The sequence below is a fragment of the Uranotaenia lowii genome, chromosome 2 (genome assembly GCF_029784155.1).
Source record: "Uranotaenia lowii strain MFRU-FL chromosome 2, ASM2978415v1, whole genome shotgun sequence".
Classification (NCBI taxonomy): domain Eukaryota; kingdom Metazoa; phylum Arthropoda; class Insecta; order Diptera; family Culicidae; genus Uranotaenia; species Uranotaenia lowii.
The window spans coordinates 25650838-25663217 of record NC_073692.1 but is presented as its reverse complement, the minus strand read 5'-3'; the positions used below and the strand labels follow the sequence as shown (position 1 = coordinate 25663217).

The window sequence follows — 12380 nt, the reverse complement described above, 5'->3', positions numbered from 1 at the left end:
CGAACAAATCTTCGATAAAATAGTTTAACCGATGCTTTTTTTCGGGTCAAATGATATTTAGCTTAGTTTAGTTTAGTTTCTTTATTCAGTTTTATGTACATAACATTTACATTTTTGATTTTATACTCCATGGGTTACACCGTTTTAGGAGTATATCATTGTGTTTTTCCATATAAATTGCTGGCCAACCGAGATTCTGCATGTCTTCGGTTGCCTAAATTGAGGCGTCTACAGTACCTGTATTTCGCCTTTATTTGTGCAATTTAAACCGAATGAGTGGGGTCCTGAAAAAACCTGATTTTTTTTTCATGGTGTCCTGATTCATGACAAAACCACCTAGCATCCCCGTATACATGCATCTCATGCAGAGGTGCCAGGTGTCCTGATTTTTCAGGATTTGTCATGATTTTTAAAAATTGGTCTCTTAAATGTCCGGAATTTTCCTGATTTTTATAAAAAAAATCTAAAATATAATCGAATTCATAGTTAAACATTGAGAAAATGGAATAAATCTGTAATGAAATAGTTAAACCAATTTCAAAGATGGTAATCTTCGCTTCAGATGATATTTAAATGGTTTTTCGACATGAACTAAAGGCCAGCGAAGAAACTGCTTACTGCTGTTGCATAAATGAAGGCGTTTACAGCGCCTGTATTTCGCATTTATTTATGCAATCTAAGTAGAGCTGCTTTTGTTATTTCGAGGTGTCCTGAAAAATCCTGATTTTTTACTCCGCGTTGTCCTGATTTTTGACATAACCAACTGGCAGCTCTCATGGTAAGAATGCAAAATAGTAAATTTCAAGATACCACACTGATATGTTTTAGTGAGATAAACATTTTGTATCTTCTTTATTTTATTGATAAATTTCGTGGGTTTGACTGAATTTGCCCGGATTTTGAATTGAACATTTTGAAATCTAATTCCAGGATTTCGCCATGTTTTTTAGATAAAATAGACCGGATTTTCTCGGTCCGCATACGTCCGGGAAAATTTCTGGCAACCGCAATTTTAATAAACACAAATGTTTCAAAAATTTTATAAAATTTAGACCATATAATTTTAGCAAAACAGAAATGTAAGACAGATACAAATAAGGTTGTGATTATTATTCAAAAATGTGTTAAAAATGTGTACCTTATAAAGACAAAATTAAAATGAGAAAAAAATGGGACGTGAAGAAACGTGGGTTAGATCAGTAGTTTATCACAAAAAATCATTAAAAAATAGAATGTTAAAAAAGCATGGAAGCTATAAGAAAATAAAAAAAAGGGTTAAAAATACGTAGAATATTAAACAGGGAAGGCAAAACAATGACACACAAAGAAACAAAAAATGAGTCCAGAAATTTCACATTTGAAGTAAATTAGCAGCTTTACAGTTCTCACAATGTTGGAATATTATTTTTCGATCATTCAGGTTTCGTAAATTTCACCTAAACACGGCCAACATTTAAATTGAGATAAAATCCATGTTTCTCACTAAAATTTTGAATGCATTGAAATTTTTAAATACGTGGATCGAATATCGAATGCATAGTTAAAAAAATTTTCGTTTCATTTGTACACAACATTTGCGGCCATTATCAACGAAAAGGATTTGAAAGTCGTTGCCTACTTTAGGGCGTTTTAATAAATATAAATATGTTATCATTATCAGCTCTAAAGTGTGGGTTAAGAACTTGAATTTTCACTCACTTCCTTCAAGGTTTTTATTTTTCATAGAATACATTTCAACTTAACAAAGCGATGCAGCCCTCCCGCATCACAATTTCTGCGGACAAAGCAAAATCCCGAAAAATGGCAAACCATTTTGTCCGAAAGTTGTTGTCGTCGTTGTTATCGTCGTCGTCGGCAGGGATTAGCTGGGGAATCGATGATACGGTTGGTTAGTTTGTAAGCTAGAACTTGGTCCGTCATTTGCGGATATGACGGTTGTGGTGTGGTGGTTTTATGCTTATGCACCCGTTTTTGGGTAGCTACAATTTGCTACAATGTACCAACGCCGGAATGGCTCAATGACAACTGTTATTGATTTTTGGGATCAGACTTTCGATGGCTGGCTGGATTAAGTTACATCGGAAAATGGGCAATCAATATGTTGTGATTTTTTAACTACGTGGCAACCCACCAACTGGAAACCTGCTTCGTTGAATCGATTCCTGGCGAGCAGGATCGATCTGAGTTAGAGTAAATAGATGTGTCAAAATAGAACACTTTTGCTCCAGCTCATTGTTCCGATGAGTAAGATTGATGACGTGGAAAGTTTCCTCGCAACAACTAGTTCGTCTTAGAAACGGAAACCATCTTCACCGGGCAAGTGACATGAAAAATGATGACACTATTAAGTCGTTCTGCAAACAGAGACAACCCTCAGTGACATCCCGGAGAATAAGTGAGACCAATCTCTAATTGAAGAGTTGATTCATCTTCACACCTCACCGGTAGCAGGATCATTAATTTAATCTGATCCGACGAGAGAAACCGTTGAAAAATCGTTTGCGGTAATTGAATTGATTTGAAAAAAGCTAACGGAAAGGCCTCCGGGGAAGATCCTTAACGCCTGTATGTATGTAGTTTTTTTTTTGTCGAAATGAAAGAAGCTGCCATGGATGATACCAATTTGGGTTTCTTCTGTGCGAAACAGTCGATGCGAGAAGGATTTGCAGTTCTTTTTATTCTGCTGCAAGCAGGTAAAATTTCCACACAAAAATCAGCTAATGGAGATGGTACGGGCTCTTGAATTTTGTGACCGTCGTCGTCGGTCCCATACAATTTAATCTGCTACCTCCTGAAAGGTGAAAGTAACTTTTTCCGTTCAATTTTCGCCTCAAGAAGAGATAAAGATGTTTTGAGTTGCCTTCTGTCGAAAGGAAATCACTTAAACGTGTGTTGGATTGATTGATGAGTACGCGTCCGGAGAAATCAATCGGACGACGACGACGCCTATCAAATTGCGTTCAATCTTGTCCGGAGAAAGAATCCAATGGTGTGTTTGCTAAGCAATTGTTTGTGTACGTACGTTTGCTCGGCCAGACACAATTGTTGTTGTTACAGTTGACAGTTGTTCTGTTTATGTAAACAATGCAAACAACTGGAAGCGCCTTGGCGATAAATCTCTTGGGAGACTGAATGATTCAACTGTAAAAACGCAATTCAATATTGCTTTGAAACTATTTTAGAGATAATTTGATCTTGTCATCGATACATCAATCCAGATGGTTCAGCACAACCTTCGCAGTTTGGATTCGAGCGTTTCGTTTCGAAAAATAAATTGTGCATTTGTTGCCTAACGTTTGGCGTTTTTAGTCTCTATCTTGAGATAATATTGTTATTATACATTTTATGACATTTATGGATTTTTTTTCAAACTTAAGTGGGCGGAATATAAAACAAACCAGACTAAGAGGGAAGTTCACAAGAGGCACTAGCATTGTAAGATGGCCCATGCCATTGCTTCTCAAAAATACGCTTACCCATGGCTTCGAATAATGTTTTTGTTTCCATTTTAATTGTGTCAAACTAAGCTTTTCAATATTTTTTTAGATGAAAAGTTCACTAAAACAGCATTAATTCTTAGAAACAGTAAAAATAATCGAATCTACCTGAAACTTATAATTTTTCATGGTTAACATATAAGGTTTTACGGAAAACTAGCCTGCGCAGTCTTGAAATAATGGCAGCTTTTCGTTTTTCTCCTCGTATGCACTTTTGCACTCTTATGAATATTTTGTTATATTTCACTAACTTCCCACAATTTTTTGCTGAAAATAATCATATTAAAATTGGAGCAGAATGCCCCGAGGACCACGTGTTTTGGGCTCAAATTTCGAGTACTGTTACCTTTTGAGAAAAAATCAAATGAGAATATCAATACGAAATATCATTTTATTTATTTGCTGACTCACAAATAACGATAAGAATGTCTAATTATAACAAATTTCGTTCTTGTTCAAGTTTAAACGGGGCACCGATTCGATGAAATCATCCGTGTGCCGCCATATTTGCCGCGATATCAGACATGAAATTGAAATTCATTGCCTACTTGAAGGCGTTTTACCTATAGGGTATCAACTAGTGTATTTTAAGAGCGTTTTTTTTCGATAAGTTTAGAAATAACGAATAATTTTTTGCCAAAGTATGGTTGGTTTACAAAAATACGATGAATATATTGTTATATATTTGGCGTAACAATCATAATATTCCAAATAAATCATTATTTCATTTCTGACCACCCTTTCGATATGGTGCGTCCTGTTCACTGGTGTTTAAAAAAAATATCATCAAAATCGAGTCTTTATTTTTCGTTTTAATATGAATAAAGTCCGATCCCTGAATCGTCGTAAACATTCAATTTGGTTCTTAAATGATTGGCTGTGCTGTAAATAGAGTTCATCTCTCCTACTTGAGTTTAATTTTCAGTGGAAGGAATTTCCTTTACTTTTGTATCAAATGATGAATACTTCTTTGAAGGAAATTTGAATTATAAAATGAGTTAAGGAATTTATCTAAAACAAAATCTGTGCTTGTCATCACCTCCCAAAGATGTATATCTTCGGTCAAATACATTGTGTTCAAATTGTTCTACATTTTTTCGATGAAATTTTCTTTCCATCTTTTGAAACCAGTTAGGAACGCCCGACTCTCGTTTATCCGTTGCTAATCCCATTGAATATTGAAATTTAATTTTCGTTCAATAGCAAACAAAACAATGCAACATTCAAGGGATTACAACGGCTCGGTAGCACCTTTCGAGAAACCAGATTATCCTGCAGTAGAGGGACACCCTCCCACTAAATTTTGACCTGGTAATCTTAGACCTGAGATCTGAGACTGAATTGCAAGAACCTTGCAATCATGGCCACAAAAGAAGATCAGTTTTCCTTAGCACCTTGGACAATTCATCCGATTCTGGTCAAATGGATCAGTTCAGAATCTAACGGGAAGAAAACATATTCGAGTTTTGGATAATTTCCGAACGCACATTGGAAAATCGTTCGAAAGGCAGACGACATACAAACGATGTCGGTTGAGTTCGATTTTGGCACGTCCGTCCGACTGATCCGTTCAAAGTCTGTCCCATTCTCGGAGAGAAAGGACGGAAGAAGAGGTACCTATATGGAAAAATTAACGATCGGACGTCATTCGGACTACTTCAGTAAGCGTGCAGGCAGCAGACGGACATTACCATTCATATTGGGAAAGATGATCTACCGAGTACGTGATCTGCTACAATAACAAACACCCGCCGCCCGGCGATGGAAATTGACAAATAAATCGCATAACGTATAAACTGGGATCGTTGCTCTGCTGGGAACTTGTTTCTGACTGTCTTGGGGTAGCTGAACAAAAGCTGGACAGTGAACGAGTACGTGAGCTATCATGAGGGAATCGAAATTGGAATCGTTTTTTTTTTGGGAGAATACCCACAAACGTAGCCGAAACTTTGTTGTCTCCGTTTTGTATTTCAGAATTTAGGGATAACAGAATGAATGAGAGAGAGTTGATGAGCGTGACACTACTAAGCCGGTGTTTGTCCCAATTTTGTTATGTGGAGCACACGGTGTCTTCCATTGGAAATCTTTGAGAACGTTCCGAAATTGTGGGATCAGGATTTTAAGCCATCACTTGTACCAAGTGTTTTGCTGGACAGGTTTGTTCAGAGAGAAATCTTCAGTTGATTGTGTATTAGAACAGGAATTACGCTTCAAAATATTATGCAAAATGATTTATTAACCGTTCATTTCATGATTTTTTATTTTAAGTTAAAAATCATTTCAAACTGTTGCAAATGATGTGTACATCAAGAAAAAAAAAATTAAAATAAAAAACGATTTCTAACTTTTTTCATACATTAATTGTTGCAAATTTGTCACTTTATGAAACGAAAGGTTAAGCAATAGTGGCTTGAATTCGGATAACACGGAACATTTGGGATTTTTTTCCAATCTTGCTTACCAAATTTGATTTAGAAGACTTCAAATTGTTGAAATGAGTAATTCAACGCAGGTTACGGTGGTAGAAATGAGTTATCGTATATTTGCTATCTCAGTAAGGATCTTACATGGCTACACTCTACACTAGCGATTGTTAACACGCGTCAATACGCGAATTGCTAATCGTAGGTTTCAACACCTTCCCTCAATTCGCATTTTGAGAATGTTGAAAAGCTTCCCGCAACACCAACAAATTCTTCCAGCCATCGGAAATCAGCAGACACGTGCTAACCGCAGCGTAGCTGAATATCGCTAGATGAACTCTTCTAGCGAGCTTCTCCCTCCAACCTTGATCTCCGGCAGGAAGTCGTTGTAGCCAAGCTCTGGCGTCGGCAATGAAGTGAGGCTGGCAACTGACCGTAGCCCAAACAACCTTCTCCAAAGTGCCTGAACGCCCTTCTAGCAGTTGGGTGCGAGTTCACGCAAGCTGACTGCAGCGTAGCTTCAGTCCACGAGAGTAACCCTCTCGGTGATTAACTGTATCCAAGCTCGGCTCCTGGCTAAGCCATTCGACCCCTGCGGTAGCTGGCCAATCCTGGTTTCGGAACTCGTGAGTACTCCTCTCAGCCGTCGGGGCTATAGCCGCAGCGTAGCTCGTGACTCGTAATAGCATCGAGAGTTACACTCTTGGATACTGCCTTCCCGGCATCGATGCCTGGTAGACTCCTCTGCGCTGGTAGCTGACACATTTGCTAACCGAAAGTTCTTGAGAGTATTTCTTTTTCCACTCCTAGACGTATCTAGACCCATAACCTTTTGAAAAGAGTAATTCAACGCAGGTTTGAGTGGTGGATTAGAGGTGTCGTTTATTTGCTATCTCAGTAAGGTCCTTACATGGCTACACTAGTGATTGTTAATTCCACCAGCGATTGTCAATACGCGCATTGCCAATCGTGGGTTTCAACACAAATGATAATCTAAACAAGCAATGCATTCTGTGAGTTTCAATCTGAACCCAAACAAGACTTCCATGATTATGATTTGATACTTTGAATTTTAACAAACAACATCATCTATTGGATACAGTAAAATGCGCCTGAATGTACATATGTACCTATGTTAAAGATGTTAACGGTGTTATGAGCCAACAATATAAAACGCCTTTGCGTAGGCAATGAATACATTCTGCAAGAGAAAAAACAAATATTCTGACTAGTAAAACGCAAATTCTATATTAAAAATATCGTTGGAAAAAGGTTTGAAGGTTCAAGATTTAATTTCAATGAACATCAAACAAAATGTTCGAGTTGTAAAGCTGCAAATTAATAACTATATGACGAAACTTGCTACATGTTATGAGCAATGGACTTTTTAATAACAATCTATATTTCTGGTATTGAAATTAAAGTTTTTGTCAACAACAAAATATTTTAAGTTGATTACCAGAACTAGTATTTGTAAATTAAGGAAATCCATAGGAAGGATTTATTTTTATTCGATTTTTTTTTTCAAATTTGAAGAAAAACATCCGGTTATTCAAACTCAATCATCACTTAATCATAAACAAATCAACCGCAATTACAAAATCCACTTCTGTCGGAGTCGGTGTCCCCTCTCGACAGTCGCTGTTGGGAAAGCATTTTCGATTCGAGCGGCCAACGACGACGGACGTACCTATGATGTAGGGGGAACATTTCAATTGCCCTTATCACCCCCTGACTGAAACAACTTCTCACTAAACACTGCCACGCCAAGCCAACCCATCGCCAAGGGGCAGAAATCAAAGGAGGAGGCACACGAAAAAAAAACCAGATCGACAACATAAAACCGCTTCTGCCTAATGTGGGAAATATGTTGGCACTAGATTTTCCATCCCATCCGGAAAGTCCCCTCGGGCCGAGAAATGGCCCTAGAAGGCAAACTAACTTGTGGGGGTGGGGTTCCCGGATTTGTTGGATAGTCGTCGTTGCTCAATTGTGATTAAATTATCGAACGAGTGTTTGACTTTGTTGCTTGGCTTTTGGTTTCCCCCGGTTATCTTGGAAGATTTTTGGAACGGTGGGAAAATTTTTCGTTTAACTGAAGCCAACCACATCGAATTGGGAGAATCGATTTCAAATCAGTTTCTTCTTCTGAAATCAAAAAAAAAACAGAAGTAAAATTTTTGACAATCGATCGATAATTGAGCGATATGAATTTTTAATGTCCTGACGGGAAACCTCTCAACCATAATTGCTTGTTTATCGATTTTTCCCGAAAGCAGCCAGCATCCCGGATTAGGAGACGGGGGTCGAGAAAAAAAAGATGCTAATTTCCAGATTCCCGCCAATGAATACAGTTGCGGTATGCAAATTGCGTCCACCCGAAGGACTAGGCAGGATTGACAACTTTGATTGACAGCTCTGTGGCTTCATGGCTCCAGACGTCGTCGTCGCAGCCCGGATATCGGAACCATTGACGACGGTTGTTGTCCTTTCTTTCTTTGGGATGAAATTGATTTCGCTATTGTATTCATGATGGTTGATGTACCTACACAAAAAAGAAGCTAAGCGCCTCCGTTAATAGAGATTGAAGGACTACACAGATGCCGCCAGACAGGCTTGCTCATGGAAACCGCCTAACTAGAGACATTGTCCGCAACCAGACGAAAACACGGATGTTGCACAACAGATTCATGATTCCGAGGCCTCAACGAACCAAGTGTAGGCGGCACCGATTAACTACTGCCAATTAGTCACTCAAAAGCTTGACCACTCCCGATGGACAGAATGGAATGGACATGTGCACCAGACAGAAGCACTTCTTCGATGTCACCCTGCTCGACACCAACCAGAGGACAGCCAAAAATTAATTGAAACCGATAAATCTTCGATTTTATGCTCCGTGGCCAAATGTCGCCGGTTTCGGAATTTCGAATGGGACGGAAATTTTTAATAACTCCATAATTGAGTGGAAAATTGGGTTTGTTCCGAAACAGCAATGTGATCATCTCATTTGACAGCTTTTCTCAAAGACGCGTCTGTTTGTCAAGGAAGATTCCAAAGCGGCCTGAGATTGACTTCCTAAACAAACACTCAGCCCGATTTGTTAAACACTTTTTCTATTCTATCTGTCAAGAGGCCCTTCAGCGAGACTTTATGAGTTCATCGTACCCCATCGTTTTATGTTCTTTTTTTTTTTACTTCTGTGGCGTTGCTTCGTTTGCGATGCGACCGACTGTGACGGTGCTGCTGCCGCTGTAACTATCTGGTCCTTGAGATATGCATCGTTGCAACAACCGAGAAGGGATTAGAGCGGTCTACCTACTTTCATCTTTTTTAACTGTGAGGATGACACAGTCCTTAACGTCCTGTGTGGTTTTCACACGTCACTTTTTTTTTCAATCCGGAAACTTAAAAGGAGAATTGTTTAATTTAATCTTTAAATTGTTTGTTTTTTTCTGGTAAAATTTTTCAAAACAAAGTTACTTAAAAGAAATGCACTGAGGAATCACGAAAAACTGAATTCAAATATTTCGAACAAATGGTGAAACATTTTAACAAATGGATCCTTGGCTCAAATCTTATGGGCTTTCTAATTCAAATTAAAAATGGCTAATATGTTTAACTGGAAAACTAATTGAAATTTAGGAAAACTTTTTTTAAATTTTCACCCGTGAATTTGTACTTCCTTTTTTCCTGAATTTTAGCTTGGGCTATGTAAAATCTTTCCTTCCTAATAAAATTAAAAAAAAAATACTAACAACTTCTTGATTTCCTTATTCTTTGTATAACAATTTAAGCTTTGTCTGATTAGGGGTTATATTTGAAAGATTAAAAGTTGATGAAATATGAAATATTTTTTCATAGAGAGGATTGAGGTGGCCAAATCTGAAAAGAGAATCAGAATATGTGCAATCTTAAAATTTCAGGACAAGCGTGAGAATAAGTTCAACGCTCAAAACTGTACTTTATTTTAGTATAACTTTTTTTTGTTGAAATTTACAATGCTGTATTCTTTCTTTTTGAAGAGGATATCAGATTGGCCTTCAAAGAGACGCTTTTTTTCTCTTCATTTTTCTTTTATTATCTTAGATTCAAGATATTTAATGTTTTTATTGTATTTTTCGCTAAATTCGTTTGAAAAAACATCATGAATCAGCAAATCAACATTCGGTTCCAAAAAAAATTTTTTTGGACACTCCTGATTAAAATTATATACAAACTTTAACGTGCTTTAACTTCATCCACCAAATACGTTTTATCGGTCAAAATAATCTTTACCTAATTTTTATTTAATTTTGAAATTTGTTTTTTTCTGAACTAAACTCAAATCGAGCAGAAAATATTCGACAGGTCTGTATAACAGTTTCATGCACCCAGAGAGTGCATGAAAAGAGAGACGAAAGTTTGTGTCCCCACTAGCTTCCCGCGTAGTTTCAATTCCTGCCACCGTTGTTACTAATGTCGCTACTATCTGTTTTTTTTCTCTTCCACAGTTCATGGATTTGAATCTTCGCGGTTGGCTCGATGCCACCCTGGACTCCACCAACTGGTCCAAGAACATCCGCAGCACCGAGATCCCGGCGGAGGTTAACGTGCAACAGTACTACCGAGATGGTTTGGTAAGCTGTAATTTTTTGTCAAATTTTTAAGGTAAATTCTCATCGAAGGTTTGTTTTTATTTTTCAGCTCTGGTACGAAGTGATATGTGATATCAGCCCGGGTCAGGAGCTGTTGCTCCGGCACCGGCGGGAACCGGTCGATGACAGGAGTGACCGAGGATCGGGTGAGTACTGCTGCTTATATGTTAATGTTTCTCCGCGTCGCCACCGTAACTAATAAGCCGTGACAGATGTTTGGCCAGAGGATTATGACACTTTTCTTTTTGAAACGAAGCGCGGAGCAGTCCCGAATTAATTGAGTGCCATTCGGGTGGCTGCATTTAAGCTTGAATTTGGATCAACAAAAGGGACAAGGGAATTATATTTTGATTCGTTTGCCGTTTCTTTTCTTTTTCATTTGTTTAGTAAGTTAACCGATCCGCTGCACGCGAAATGCAAATCACTGCCCCTCAGTCAGTCCGTCAGTCGATCTCGGCAAATGTTTGGTTTAAATTGAAATAATTTTAATCTGGGAGTTTAGATTTTTATCGCGTGTCAACTGCCAGTTCTTTATTTCTGCTCTGAGAAGCAGACTGGCTGGGCGCGTGCTCATTTTTCCTTTCTTGAGCGATGCAACAGCTGGCTGTCAGACTTTTATTCGAGTACTGCTCGCAGCGCTTCTGGTGGCCGATATTGGAAGCTTCTCAAACAACTGTTATAATCTGTTATGCAGAAGGGTTTTCCTCGCTTACAAATGAAAGCAAACATGAGGAACGGTTTGACTTTTTTCAACCCCTTTTAAAACGTTTGTTGGATGTTCACGTGTGCGACAACATAGCAGGGAAAAAAATGGGAAGAAGCGTTAATAAAGTACGAATGCATATGAAATTGATACACCCTTCGAGAGAGCGAAAGGCAAAAGGAAAAGAAAAAAAACAAGATTTGTTTCAAATAAATAGAGGATGCATTTGCATGTTTTTCTATTTGACACACACTCATATTTCCTCTCCGATTTCCCGATGTTCCGATGTTGACATTTGTAATTTGCAAATTAGGTGACGTTGGCACGGTCGTATGGTTTTTGTTGGTGTAAAACGCCTCGGCCCTTCTAATAGAGTCGTAAAAAATTATTGTTCCGTGATCAGGCAAAAAACCGTGAGACCAATCGATTCGATTGCTTTTTTTTTATTTGTTCGGAAGGATGCTACCCATCATATTGGGTGACACTTTCCGGGGCGGGTTTTGCCAGTGCAATTTATGGGCTTGGGAAGGCGAATTTGGTTCGGGAAAAGTTTTTTTTTCTGTAATGAATAATTATCTTTGATTTTTGAGCCTAAATTTAGACTACAAAAAGTTTAAAAGTCGTAAATTTTGATTATTTAAAAATCTTTTTGAAAATAGCTGTAAGTAGGTGTACGATAGCTTTTGTCATCAGTTACACAACGCTATGAAGTTCATCAATCAAGGTCCCACAAGCGTCGTCCCAAACTGCATCGAAAAGGATCGATTTCATCAAATATTGGAATCATTAATCACCAATAGATTTGGGATGGTGCACAGCATACAGATGATGCCCGCACCCGGCCACACCCTAGGATTGGGCAACAATAATAAGCAGTAAAGGGTTGCCATCAGATCAGACAGATGCGGGATCTGATCTTTCGGGGAAGGTGGCCATCAGTAGCAAAAGTATGCTCAATCATCTGCTTTTGCAATTGTCATGTAATCGATTCTGCCACAAGTCACCTCCACCACCAGCTTTTTTTTTGTCAATAGAAAGGCAAAATGCGAAATCGAAACGGTTTCCAAATTGAGTTCGAAAAAGCATTCAACGCAAGTGTGAGCCGTGCCCGGGCGCAAAA

General features: G+C 38.3%; 1 protein-coding gene across 3 annotated transcripts in view; it reads left to right on the top strand.

Moving 5' to 3' along the window:
• LOC129745562 (transcription factor hamlet) overlaps positions 1-12380 on the top strand; it is a 339108-nt gene that overhangs the window by 260261 nt on the left and 66467 nt on the right. For all 3 annotated transcript variants that reach the window (XM_055738699.1, XM_055738701.1, XM_055738702.1), the window contains exons 4-5: positions 10414-10539; positions 10607-10703. In XM_055738699.1, coding sequence (XP_055594674.1) covers positions 10414-10539; positions 10607-10703 — 223 coding nt within the window. The remainder of the gene's footprint in view (positions 1-10413; positions 10540-10606; positions 10704-12380) is intronic.